The following is a 14,897-nucleotide window of genomic DNA, read 5'->3' as shown; positions in this document are numbered from 1 at the left end:
GTTTGTCACCGGATTACACGACGCCTATTACGAAATGGTTATTTCTATTATGAATGTCATTCATTTATAGCGAGGGTTGACTGGAACAGAAGGGAAGGTTAAAGGTTGAAGTTCCGTCAGCGACAGAGCCGGAGCACAATCTTATATTATGTTTGCTTTGAATAATTTAAAACAGTAATCGCTTAAAAACGAAAACAAAATAACACACTTTCATTGGTTTATAAAGGTGGACTGTTGCTCTGTAACATCAACTGACAGCGAATACGACATTTTTTCCGTAGTGTAACAAAAAAAGAATTAGCAAAATAACGAATTTGTGGCTGTACACAAAAATGAATAAGTTTTACTGATTGTGCTGGTCGCTGTTCCAATCATCAGTATGTCAGGAATATGTAACAGTGTAATCAGTATTTAGTTCAAAGAACTATTCAACTGTGAACCAATGGAGATGGCGGATTTGTTAAGAGACCGGACTCTTGCTGTGGAGGGCCGGGCTTCAAGCACCTGGTAATTCAGACTCACGTTTGCTGTGATCTTCCCAAGGTCACTTATGTTGAATGGCCGGTAGTTTATTTCAAGGCACATCCACCGTTTCCCCGCATCACCCTTGTAAAATCAGAGCTCCTGCCACGTTTCTTCTGATCTCATCGACGTGACAGTAAAGCTGTGTTTTTCTTCATTTAACAAATGTTAAGAGATTTGTAGAAATGTCCAAGTGTCGATATGGGGGCGATGTGACGAAATGTTGAGCTCTGACCGACACTATACGCAAAAGAAGACTCAAGAAAATCGATACTTCAACTGAGATTCAAACACTTTTCAAGGAACACGTGGGACGCAATCAGAATCTTCGCGAAGTACGATAGCAATAGTCGAAGTTAAACCGTTAGCAGGCAGGTTTATTGAAGAATGGTTTGCGCAAACCAGCAAATCAAGTAATCACTGCCTCCCAAAATATCTGGATTTACTGCTTACAGTGAGCGAAATCGAAGAACATTGAAGCTGCCTGTATTCCAGAAACAATATGACGGTGAAATTTTTGTAAAGAAATTGTGTTAAACGAGCATCATGTAATGAAACAATCAATCATTTATAAATTTCTGGTTTGGAGGATCTCTTACAGTTACTAAGTGTCTGAAAAAGAGCATGAAAAGCATTTAGGCCTCATGCAGTTGCATAATATTGATAAGAATTATTTACAGAAGAATTGAAAAATTAGTAGAAGGCGATCTCGATGAAGATCGCTTTGAGTTCCGGAGAAGTATTTAAACATGCGAGGCCACTACTTGGACTGAAAAAGTCAATCCTACTTTTATAGTATTTGTAGACTCACAGAAAACTTTTCATATCGTTGACAGGAAAACACATCTTGAAATTCTGAAGGTCGCAGGGGTAAAATGCGAGCAAAAAGTAATCTGCAACTTGTACAGAAACCACGCTGCAGTTAGAAGAGCCATGAAGGATAAGCAGTAGATGAGTAGAAAGTGAGACAAGTTTGTTGCCACTCATGTTATTCGATCTGCGCATTGAACAAGCAGTAAAGGAAGCGAAGGAGAAATTTGGAAATGGAATTAAAGTTCAAGGAGAAGGAATTAAAATCATGCGTCTGAGGTGGCAAAGGACATGGAAGACTAGTGGAAAGGAAAGAATAGTTCCTTGAAAAGAGGTTAGAAGCTGAGTATTAAAAAAATTAAATAATGGCAATTGAATGTAGTGGAACTAAATCAGATGATGCTGACAGAATTTGATTAGGGAATGATACACTAGAAGCAGTTGATGAGTCTTGGAATTTGGCACCAAAATAACTCACGGCAGTGAAAGTGGAGAGGACATAAGATGCGGACTGGCAATAGAAAAAAAAATTGTTTCTGAAAAGATAAGTTTGTTAATATTGAATGTAGGTTTAACTGTTAGGAAGTCTACGCTGAAGATATTTTTCTGGAATGTAGTCATGTACGGAAGTGCACTGTGGGCGATAAGAAGTTCAGACATGAAGTAAAAGAAGATTTTGAAATATCACGCTACAGAATAATGTTCAAAATTAGATAGGTAAATGGAATGACTAAAAAGGAAGCACTGAATCGAATTGGGAAAAAAGAAATGTGTGCCAGAATTTGAGCAAAAGGGTTGAGCGATTGGTAGGAGACAGCATGAGGTATCAAGGAACCGTCAATTTGGTAATGAAGTGTGAAAGTAGGAGAGGGGGACCAAGGCTTGAGTACGGTAAGCAGTTTGGAATGGATGTACTCTACGACAGTTATAGAGAGATAAAGAGACATCGGACTGAAGTCCACACGAACAACAACCAGACCAAATGAAAACTGCAGAATAAATGTTCCGCAAAAAAAATGTAGATGAATTCGAGTATCTAGCAGAGTAGAAACGAGAATGGTGAAGTCGGGCGGGTTTTTCCCTAGAAGTGGAAGGAGATGAGAAACGAAACATTTGCTGAGCAGGACAAGCCATAAGAAAAGAATCTAGAACTTCTGCGAAACAGGCTAAGACTGTGACTAAGGAAAAGTAGTAAAAAGTGGCTTATGTACCTTATGCTAGCGCAGTGTCGGGAAAGATAACACTTCTGTGGAAATATGGCATTCGGCGTATTCCGCTCCCTTCGACTAACATAAAAAGTATTCTTTATAATGTTAAAGACGGTGTAGACCTCTGAAAGTCGGGTGTGTGTCGCATTCCATGCGCATGTGGCGTGTCTTACAAGGGGCAATCAGAACAGTCGAGGAGAGATGCGATGAACATCACCAAAACACCTTACTAAAACAACCAAGCAAATCAGCTGCCGCCTAGCACTGCCTCGGATATAATCATGAAATGAAATACGACCAGACCAGTGTCGGGGTGTAAACGCCGAGTTTGGAGGCTGTGTAATAAAGATGTCAGAAAACCTAATAAACAGAGACGGAGGTTTCAATTTTACACGTTCACGCTGGCGCTGAGAATTGTGTTTCTCGCTGTAGGGCGACGCATATATGCATGGTTTCCTTCATCTGGAGGCGCTGCGTTTCCTTTTACTCGCCGTGGGGCAGCGAGCGCGTTCAAACGTCCTAGGATACTATTTTGAAAGTTGCATGAGTCTGTTCTTTTTAAAACAACGACATATCACATAAAATAATTGTTCATTAAATTAATCTGAGATACTTCATTTATTCAGAAAGCTCTCTCGCTGAAGTGTTACACAACATTGTATTCACAACGTTCTTTGCAACTGGCTGATAGATAACACACCATACTTTACTGCGTTGCTGGTAGCATAAGTTGTAGAGTTGAGGGTGAGCCACCGGCGGTACACGCCGCCCTATGGGATGATGTAGCGCGATCCACTCGTGGTACACGCCGGCGGCAACGTGTTTAGTAACGTTTGGGGTGCGGCACACAGTTTATTAAATTCTCGCTGGCCATTATATCCACCAGAGCAGCAAATCGCTGTCAGAATTTATTTTCTGCAAAATGTCAGCGCGAGCTCTGAAAAACAAAGGGTGAAGGGAGGTGGGATCGAACTCGTCTACAAATAGCATCGCCAGACGGAGACATCTGCATTATTAAAAGACACTGCAGCACACAGTCTCCAGGCCCGGATGGCATTCAGTCACTCCACTTAAAGCAACTTCCATCCAATAGGAGCAAACTATCTCAGCTGCATTTTCAATTCTTAAGTTAAACTGCTTTCCCCGACCTGCAGCGCGGAGTGGCCGCGTGGTTTTAGGAGCCATGTCACGGACTGCGAGGCCCCTCCCGCCCGAGGCTCGAGTCCTCCCTCGGACATCGGTGTGTGTGTGTTGTTCTTAGCATATGTTTGTTTCAGTAGTGTGTAAGTCTAGTAATCGATGACCTCAGCAGTTTGGTCCCTTAGGAATTCACACACATTTGAACATTTTTTTCACCGACAAAACTAACGAAGATACTGTATTTCCTCGGAATGATAGACCGATAGCTCTTTTAAATTTCCTAAGCAAAATTCTCGAAAAAACTATCCTGAGTTTTCTCCGATCCTTTCTTCAAGACACTAATATAAGCAGTCCTGAAAAATTTGTTTTCCGATCATTCCATAGCAATAACCGATAGAGAGAGTACAGGTCTAGAATTACTAGATATAGAAAAAGACATCGAATTGCATAGCGGATCGCTACACAAATGCTACAGTCATGGATATGTGCTGCAAGTAAGCCAAAACGTATCAATATTTCTATCAACCCCTAAATTTTACGTTCAGGTACATAAATTCAAAAGTATCCTAAAAAGAATAGAAGCCGCAGTTCCGCATGGCTTCCTGCTAGCCCCTATCCTGTATCATATTAACGATATTCCAACCAGACCAAACAATCAAGTAGCATTATTTGGACATGATAGCGCGATATTCAACTCACAAAACAATCTCAAATATATCGCGTCGAATCCGATTCGACAGCTAGAAAAGAACACACAGCGGTGCAACTTTTAAATAAAAAAAAGTCCTACTAAAACAAAGGCTTTCAAATTCATATATCATCAACGTCAACCAGTGCGGTAAATCTAATTGGACAATAACCCACTTCCCTGGAAAAGTACCGTCACATACTCGACACGCATCTTACGTGGAAACCGCAGCCGAGTGGTTCTATGCGCTTCAGTCCGGAACCGCGCTGCTGCTACGGTCGCAGGTTCGAATCCTGCCTCGGGCATGGATGTGTGTGACGTTCTTAGGTTAGTTCGGTTTAAGTAGTTCAAAGTCTAGGGGACTGATGATCTCAGATGTTAAGTCCCATTGTGCTTAGAGCCATTTGAACCATTTTTTTTTGGAAACCGCATGTCAGACGTCAGTCCACAATAGCATCCGATCGCCTCCTTCAACTCAAGCCAGTGCTGAAAGGACGTGGATTAGCAATACATACCAACTTTATGCTCTGGTAAAAAAACATGGTTTACGAGTCAACCAACGGGTCGGAATCCTGGGGCACTACCTCGGATAGAAACTTCCATCGAATTAAAATCACTCAAAGTGAAGCTGTACGAATCATAACCTGTTCTCCATGATATGTAATAAACCATAGTATTCACGAAAATAATATTCTGCCCATCTCCCCTATATACGTATTAAAGCCACTCTATTTTCGAGCAGATCAGCCTCCTCTCCCTACCAGCTAATATCCTGCCTAGGCAACAATATCAGCAAGCTAACCTACAACCAATTAGTCCAAGATTATAAGTCGCCAATTCTGGTTCTGAAATGATATTCATTCCACTTACACACACGACGGAAGGGATAATCCTAAATTGATCTTTCGACCTTATTATGGGCTTGAGTCGAACCATGGTATGCCCGCTCGCTGGGCAATGGGATCTAGGCAGCGAGTTCACGTAACGGCAGAACGGGCAGCGCCTGGGTCGGTCGTTGAATAATTTTGCAGTGAACACATAGTGTGTTGTGGGGCGATAACTCTGTTGTATAAATAATCCAAAAGCCAAGATCGCTTAAACACTGTTTACTAGATTACCGGTTTCAACACACTAAAGGTGCCATCATCGGATCTGTGAAGATATAACATGACAGGTCTGAGGGAGGGCTTAAATGAGTTACACTATATACGTTACTATTAGTACAGCACAACATACCTGAATGTAGCTTAGCATGCATAAATAATTTGGATATAACGATACATGACACAGACCAGCTGATATAAAATCATTGTCGCAGAAATAAAAATTAAAAAATTAAAAAACAACTGCTCTCACGGTCATACTATTCCATCAGATATATAAAACCGAAGTAACCAGATTTCTGCGACAATGCTTTTATATCTGCTGGCCTGCCTCGTGTATCGTTATGTCCAAATGATTTATGCATGTTAAGGTACATTCAGGTGTGTGGTGCTGTACTAGTAGTAACGTATATAGTGTAACTCATGTAAGCCCTCCCTGAAACCTGTCATGTTATATCTTCACAGATCCGATGATGGCATCTTTAGTGTGTTGAAACCGGTCATCTAGTAAACAGTGTTTAAGCGATCTTGGCTTTTGAGTTATTTATACGTTGAATAATTGTGCATAAAAAGGAAACAATAACTTGGCAGGTCACCTGGAAGCACTACTTTAATGGTTTACGATTATGAGACTCTAGTCCAGTAGAATAGGGGCTGTGAGGAACGCACAGTGTACAAAGAGTATTAGAAGGATGTATTTAGCATAAAACTTTGGAACTATCAATAGAAGTCCACTGGAACTTTGGTGACATCTGGTCTTTGTTCGCTCTTTACTCTAGAAGCATATGAAGTCCGTACGAAAACACATGTCAGTAGAAGGAAAAACCAGAGCTAGTTGCAAATTTCTACTTCTCATTCATTCGATAACTAGCTTCGGGCCGAGACCCTTTTCTAAGCATCAAACATTATGAATCACCTCGAAGGGAACGACATATTGATACGGAAACAGCATAGTTTCAGAAAACATCGTTCTTGTGCAACGCAGCTAACTCTTTATTCGCACGAAGTAATGGCCGCTATCGACAGGGGATCTCAAGTTGATTCCGTATTTCTAGATTTCCGGAAAGCTTTAGACACCGTTCCTCACAAGCGACTTCTAATCAAGCTGCGGGCCTATGGGGTATCGTCTCAGTTGTGCGACTGGATTCGTGATTTCCTGTCAGGAAGGTCGCAATTCGTAGTAATAGACGGCAAATCATCGAGTAAAACTGAAGTGATATCAGGTGTTCCCCAGGGAAACGTCCTCGGACCTCTACTGTTCCTGATCTGTATAAATGACCTGGGTGACAATCTGAGCAGTTCTCTTAGGTTGTTCGCAGATGATGCTGTAATTTACCGTATAGTAAGGTCATCCGAAGACCAGTATCAGTTGCAAAGCGATTTAGAAAAGATTGCTGTGGGGTGTAGCAGGTGGCAGTTGACGCTAAATAACGAAAAGTGTGAGGTGATCCACATGAGTTCCAAAAGAAATCCGTTGGAATCGATTACTCGATAAATAGTACAGTTCTCAAGGCTGTCAATTCAACTAAGTACCTGGGTGTTAAAATTACCAACAACTTCAGTTGGAAAGACCAGATGGATAATATTGTGGGGAAGGCGAGCCAAAGGTTGCGTTACATTGGCAGGACACTTAGAAGATGCAAAAAGTCCACCAAAGTGACAGCTTACACAACACTCGTTCGTCCTCTGTTAGAATATTGCTGCTCGATGTGGGATCCTTACCAGGTGGGATTGACGGAGGACATCGAAAGGGTGCAAAAAAGGGCAGCTCGTCTTGTATTATCACGTAATAGGGGAGAGGGTGTGGCAGATATGATACGCGAGTTGGGATAGAAGTCATTAAAGCAAAGACGTTTTCCTTCGCGGCGAGATCTATTTACGAAATATCAGTCACCAACTTTCTCTTCCGAATGCGAAAATATTTTTTTGAGCCCAACCTACATAGGTAGGAATGATCATCAAAATAAAATAAGAGAAATCAGAGCTCGAACAGAAAGGTTTAGGTGTTCGTTTTTCCCGCGCGCTGTTCGGGAGTGGAGTGGTAGAGAGGTAGTATGACTGTGGTTCGATGAACCCTCTGCCAAGCACTTAAATGTGAATTGCAGAGTAGTCATGTAGATGTAGATAATAAAGTCGAAAATGGCCTTTCCGAAGATGTCGAAATGTGCAATGGGCATTTACAGTGCATACAGGTAAATGTACGTTATGTTCATAGTGCATTTCTGAAATCTTCGGAAGTTTTCCATTTTGTTATGATGATTTGAAAATGGTTCTCGGGCCGAAACTAATCATGAATAAAAAGTAAAAATTTACAACTTGGATTAAAGTTTTGTTCTACTGGTTAACAGAAGTTGCTGACCGAAGCTACTCCAGTGTGCCGAAGTTCGAAAACAGTTGTGTTACTAGCGACAGACTCACCCTCTTTGGCGACCAGCCGAGCGGGCACGGCTGCGACGGCGGCCGCTAGAGCGAGCAGAGCCAAGGCGGCGGCGGTCCTCATGTCTCCCGGAGGGCTTGTGTGCGAGTCCTGGCGCGGAGGCGGCGCGGCCCGCTCTTATAGCCGCCCGTGTCGCTATCTGCGGGAGCGGGGTCGCGCGTGTCACCTGGGGGCCTTCCCCCCACTCGCCCAGCACCCGCGCTGCCCGGACCGGCTCAAGGCGTCGGCCATACCGCCGCACGGCGTGCGGTCGCTGACCCGGCCAGCAGCCGGCACAGCTGGGCTGTCGCCGAGGGACCACCCTCCGTCTCCTGCCCACTGCATCTGCCGCCCTTCTCGGCTTCATTCGCCTTCCACGCTGTGCTACGGCACGAGGACGCTACCAATGTTTCACGAACGCTGTTCGTTTGGTTATACACTACTGCCCATTAAAATTGCTACACCACGAAGATGACGTGCTACCTATGCGAAATTTAACCTACAGGAAGAAGATGCTGTGATATGCAAATGATTAGCATTTCAGAGCATCCACACAAGGTGGGTGCCGGTGGCGACACCTACAACGTGCTGACAAGAGGATCGTTTCCAACCGATTTCTCATACACAAACAGAAGTTGACCGACGTTGCCTGGTCAGACGTTGTTGTGACGCCTCGTTTAAGGAGGAGAAATGCGTACCATCACGTTTCCGACTTTGATAAGTGTCGGATTGTAGCCTATCGCTATTGCGGTTTATCGTATCGCGACATTGCTGCTCGCTTTGGTCGACATCCAATGACTGTTAGCAGAATATGGAATCGGTGGGTTCACGAGGGTAATACGGAACGCCGTGCTGGATCCCAACGGCCTCGTATCACTAGCAGTCGAGATGACAGGCATCTTATCTGCATGGCTGTAACGGATCGTGCAGCCACGTCTCGATCCCTGAGTCAACAGATGGGGACGTTTGCAAGACAACAACCATCTGCACGAACAGTTCGACGACGTTTGCAGCAGCATGGACTATCAGCTCGCAGACCGTGGCTGCGGTTACCCCTGAAGCGGCATCACAGACAGGAGCGCCTGCGATGATGTACTCAACGACGAACCTGGGTGCACGAATGGCCAAACGTCATTTCTTCGCATGAATTCATGTTCTGTTTACAGCATCATGATGGTCGCATCTGTGTTTGGCGACATCGCAGTGAACGCACATTGGAAGCGTGTATTCGTCATCGCCATACCGGCGTATCACCCGGCGTGATGGTATGGGGTACCATTGGTTACACGTCTCGGTCACCTCTTATTCGCATTGACGACACTTTGAACAGTGGGCGTTGCATTTCAGATGTGTTACGATCCGTGGCTCTACCCTTCATTCGATCCCCGCGAAACCCTACATTTCAGCAGGATAATGCACGACCATAAGTTGCAGGTCCTGTACAGGCCTTTCTGGGTACAGAAAATGTCCGACTGCTGCCCTGGCCAGCAGATTCTCCAAATCTCTCACCAATTGAAAACGCATGGTCAATGGTGGCCGAGCAACTGGCTCGTCACAGTACGCCAGTCACTACTACTGATGAACTGTGGTATCGTGTTGAAGCTGCATGGGCAGCTGTACCTATACACGCCATCCAAGCTCTGTTTCACTCAATGCCCAGGCGTATCAAGGCCGTTATTACGGCGAGAGGTGGTTGTTCTCGGTTCTGATTTCTCAGGATCTATGCACCGAAATTGGGTGAAAATGTAATCACATGTCAGTTGTAGTATAATATATTTGTCCAATGAATACCCGTTTATGATCTGCATTTCTTCTTGGTGTAGCAATTTTAATGGCCAGTAGTGTATTTATCCTGGCTGGGAGCTCCGTTACACAGAACCGGACACAATATGATTCACACCGGTAGTCCTTACAGTACCTGTTTCGGTCACCCATGAGGACCATGTCCAGATACACAGCAAAACACCGACAAACCAAATACGAGTAATCAACAATCTACATCTTAACACATTTCTTTTTCTCTTCAGCAGTCTCCTGATGGTCTGTTGTGGCCCGCCACGAATTTCTCTTCTGTGCAAATCTCTTCATCTCCGAATAGCATTTGCAACCTACGTCTCAATTATTTGCTGGATGTATTCCAATCTGTGTCTTCCTCTAGAGTTTTTTCCCTCCACAACTTCCTCTAGTACGATGTAAGTCATTCCCTGATGTCTTAAACAAGTCCTATCATCCTGTCCTTTCTGCTTGTCAGTGTTTCCCACATATTCCTTTCCTCTCCGATTCTTCATTCCTTACAAGTCCACCCAATTGTGAACATTCTTCTATAGCACCACATTTCAGATGTTTCTATTCTCTTCTGTTCCGGTTTTCCCACAGTCCATGTCTCAGTGCCATACAATTCTGTGCTCCAGACCCATATTCTCAACCATTTCTTCCCCAAATTAAGGACTATGTTTGATGCTAGTAGACTTCTCCTGGCCTGATATACCCTTTTCGGCAGTGCTGGTCTGCTTTTGATTTCCTCGTTGCTCCGTCCCCATGGCCCATTTTGCTACCTAGGTCGCAAATTCCTTAACTTCATGTACTTTGTGATCACCAATCCTGATGTTAATAGCTGTTATCACTTCTGCTACCTCTCATTATTTTCGTCGTTCTTCTATTTACTCTCAATCTGTATTCTGTGTTCATTAGACCATCCCATTCCGTAGATTGTGTAATTCTTCTTCATTTTCACTCAACAGCAGTGCTATCAGTGAATCATGTCATTGATATCCTTTCGCCTTGAGATTAACCCCACTCTTGAACCTTTCTTTTAATTCCGTCATGGATTGAACGGTCGGGGCGAAAGTCTACACACTTACATTCCACCCTTTTTAATCCGAGCATTTCGTTCTTGGTCTTCTACTCCTATTGTTCCTTCTTGGCTCTTGTATATATTGTATATTATCCGTCTTTCCCTACAGATAACTCCTATTTTTCTCAGAATGTCGAACATCTCGGACCATTTTACATTATCGAACGCTGTTTATAGGTCGGTAAAGCCAATGAACATGTCTTGCTATCTGCAACTTCAAGTTCATTTTCTACATAGTCGCCACTCCGACTAAGACATTTGTCGTAGCGTTGTACCAGCTTTCCAATACCCTCTTTATAGAAGGCAGCCGCCTGTGTTTTCCGCATATTCTCTACGCTAATCTGTCCGCAGCTCGTGGTCTTGCGGTCGGATTCTCGTTTCCCGAGCACGGGGTCCCGGGCTCGATTCCCGACGGGGTCAGGGATTTTCACCTGCCTCGAGATGACTGGGTGTTTGTGTTGTCCTCATCACATCATTATCATTCATAAACATGGCGAGTTTGGACTGAGCAAAGGCTGGGAATTTGTACGGGGGCTGATAACCGCGCAGTTGAGCGCCTCACAAACCAAACATCATCATCATCATCAGCAGCATCTAATCTGCAGCTTGTTGTCTGTACCAGACTGTTGTCTTCATAGTTCTTGTGAGCAGAGGTGAAAATCAGGGGGGCCTAGTCCTAGTTGAGGATCAAACACTTCACTTCGAAATCGCTGTAGCGGCATCGTCATTGCCCCTGCAGTGTGCGGCCGAGAATTGTGATGAAGAAGAAAATGCCTGTAGTTACATTGTGTGAGCTGCATGGAATCAGGGGAAATGTCTCACAGGCACTCATATTTGGCGGAGACAGTATTTCCTAAGCATCTTTACGTGCTCAGAACTGAGAAGAGAGGCGTGGCGCGATTGACAGGTATACTAGAGACACTGTCCAACACATCTATGCAAAGCTTCTCCGGATTTTTCAGTTTGGTTTCCATTTCATGATCGGTCGAACTTTACTTTCCGAATAGCCCTCGTACGACTGGTGGACAGTCTATATCTTAAATTAATTAAATCTGCGAATGTGAAAAATATTACTTTTATATGAGGACGTGCTGAAAAGTAATGTCTCCGATTTTTTGTGTGAAAACTTTTAAAGGTTTTTAAATGAAACGAACGGTATATCATTCTACATATTTATTCTTCTTGTCTAGACATTTATGAGTTTCCTCATTTTCAGCGTATTGAAGGGCGATCTGTTTTAATTGTTAAAAACCATTCAAAAGCCAAGACCGCATAATTTTTTTTATTTTAGACCACCGGTATCAACAGTCATTGCTGTCATCTTCAGGTCTTTTACATCTTTTTGTTGTAAAACATGTTCATTCTACTGAACCTCAAGCACAAGATGTCAAGCGGATAAAACTCAGTACATTGCAAGCGTTTACAACAGAATTTCCAAACTGTTTATTTATTGATAGCACAGTAAAAAAAGTTTGCAAATTAGACGCATAAAAGGTATTTGGTTTGACATTCTGTTCTGAACAGCCGAGATCCCGCAACCATCTCTGAAAAGAAGGACATAGAGAGATTTATGATCGTTTGTCATCGCAGTGCAAATACACTTTAAATGTCGCGTAAGGTGCCTTATATGCCATTTAAAGTGGATGAGAAACGTTTAAAATGTGTGAGTATTATCCATTGGAAATCTTCTGCGTAGGATAAGCGTACAATGGACGTGTTTTACAACAAATAAATGTTAAAGGCCTGAAGTTGACATCAATGACTGTTGAAATCGGTCTTCTAAAATAAATTTTTTTATGCAATCTTGGCTTTTAACGGTGTTTGACTACATCTCGTAACATAGTCACCCTGGCGACGAACACATTTCTCCCAACTACAAGCCAATTTGTTGATACCGTCACTGTAGAATGTTTGACTTTCGACCAAGCCACCTCCTCACTTCTGCTTGCCCCGCTTCATCACTATCAATGTGAAATCCTCGAAGGCGTTCTTTAATTTTGGGACAGATGAAAATCGGATGTTGCCGGGCCGGGGCAGTATGGAGGATGATCGATGACAGTGTCGGGTTGTTGCTGTGAGTGGTCTGGCATTGTCGTGCTGAAGGAGCGTGTGTAGACGAACTCTTCGAATTCGAAACTCGATTACATTGGGCTGCTTCGCAGACGCAGCATCATAGTTACGTTACACACCGCTACATACAGTATGAGGCTGCCGCGCGGAGTGGCCACGCGGTTAGAGGCGCCATATCATGGATTGCGTGGTCTCTTCCGCCGGAGGTTCGAGTCCTCCCTCGGGCGTGTGTGTGTGTGTGTGTGTGTGTGTGTGTGTGTGTGTGTGTGTGTGTGTGTCTGTGTGTGGTGTTTTTAGCATAAGTTAGGTTTAGTTTAAATAGTGTGTAAGTCTAGGGACCGTTGACTTCAGCAGTTTGACCCCTTAGGAATTTACACGCATTTGAACATAAGACATCTAAATCTACATGGATACTCTGAAAATCACATTTAAGTGCCTGGCAGAGGGTTCATCGAACCACCTTCAGAATTCCCTATTATTCCAATCTCGTATATCGCTTGGAAAGAATGAACACCTATATCTTCCCGTACGATCTCTGATTTCCTTTATTTTATCGTGGTGATAGTTCCTCCCTATGCAAATCGGTGTCAACAAAATATTTTCGCATTCGGAGGAAAAAGTTGGTGATTGGAATTTCATGAGAAGATTCCGTCGCAACGAAAAACGCCTTTCTTTTAATGATGTCCAGCCCAAATCCAGGATCATTTCTGTAACACTCTCTCCCACATTTCGCGATAATACAAAACGTGCTGCCTTTCTTTGAGCTTTTTCGATGTCCTCCGTCAGTGACGTCCGGTAGGGATCCCACACCGCGCAGCAGTATTCTAAAAGAGGACGGACAAGCGTAGTGTAGGCATAGTAGGTCTGTTACATTTTCTAAGTGTCCTGCCAATAAAACGCAGTCTTTGGTTAGCCTTCCCCACAACATTTTCTATGTGTTCCTTCCAATCCAAGTTTTTCGTAATTGTAATTACTAGGTATTTAGTTGAATTTACGGCTTTTAGATTAGCCTGATTTATCGTGTGGATGACCTCACACTTTTCGTTGTTTAGGGTCAACTGCCACTTTTCGCGCCATTCAGATATCTTTTCTAAATCGTTTTGCAGTTGGTTTTGATCTTCTGATGACTTTATTAGTCGATAAACGACAGTGTCATCTGCAAACAACTTAAGACGGCTGCTCAGATTGTCTCCCAAATCGTTTATATAGATCAGGAACGGCAAAGGGCCTATAACACTACCTTGGGGAACGCCAGAAATCACTTCTGTTTTACTCGATGACTTTCTGTCAATTACTACGAACTGTGTCCTCTCTGAGAGGAAATCACAAATCCAGTCACATGACTGAGGCGATATTCCATGATCACATAACTGAGACGATTTTCCATTAGCACGCAATTTCACTACGTGCCGCTTGTGTGATACAGTGTCAAAAGATTTCCGGAAGTCCAGAAATACGGATTTGATCTGAAATTTCTTGTCAATAGCACTCAACACTTCATGCGAATAAAGAGCTAGTTGTGTTTCACAGCAACGATGTTTTCTAAACCTATGTTGACTGTGTGTCAATACAGCGTTGTCTTCCAGGTAATTCATAACGCTACAATTCTGAAACCTCTAGCGGCAGAGGGCTGCAAATATGTCGACATGATGGACAGAAATGCAGAATGTTAATAACATTTTTTTTAAAAAACGCTTTAGGCATCTCCATATAAATAATTCGGAACTATTACTTTTCATCACGCCCCAGTACATGTGGAAAAGACACGCTTAAAATACGATGGCGCATGAAACTTTCTGGCAGAGTAAAACTCTCTGCCTGACCGAGACTCGAACTCGGGATCTTTGCCTTTCACGGGCAAGTGCTCTAGCATCTGAGCTACCCAAGCACGACTCACGCCCCATCCTGACAGCTTTATTTCTGCCAGTACCTAGTCTCCTACCTTCCAAACGATGATGCATACTTTAAAAAAAAATGTTCTAATAAAATGAAAGCTGTTGGCAAAAAATGCACACAAAGTCAGCTTAACATCGTCGCACATATTCGAAATATGGCGTACACAAGGCCACAGTACCGGCAGAGTCGT

The 14,897-nt window shown here is 43.3% G+C and overlaps 1 protein-coding gene across 1 annotated transcript in view; it reads right to left on the bottom strand.

Moving 5' to 3' along the window:
* LOC124777138 (hexamerin-like) overlaps positions 1 to 7,995 on the bottom strand; it is a 47,431-nt gene extending 39,436 nt beyond the window's left edge. Inside the window, exon 1 of the mRNA XM_047252432.1 lies at positions 7,890 to 7,995. Within this exon, the coding sequence (XP_047108388.1) occupies positions 7,890 to 7,971 (82 nt within the window). The 5' untranslated portion in view covers positions 7,972 to 7,995. The remainder of the gene's footprint in view (positions 1 to 7,889) is intronic.
* Between the last annotated feature and the right edge of the window lie 6,902 nt (positions 7,996 to 14,897).

Source organism: Schistocerca piceifrons, chromosome 2, assembly GCF_021461385.2.
Source record: "Schistocerca piceifrons isolate TAMUIC-IGC-003096 chromosome 2, iqSchPice1.1, whole genome shotgun sequence".
Lineage (NCBI taxonomy): Eukaryota > Metazoa > Arthropoda > Insecta > Orthoptera > Acrididae > Schistocerca > Schistocerca piceifrons.
The sequence above is the reverse complement of the archived record's forward strand: the minus strand, read 5'-3'. Positions and strand labels throughout refer to the sequence as shown.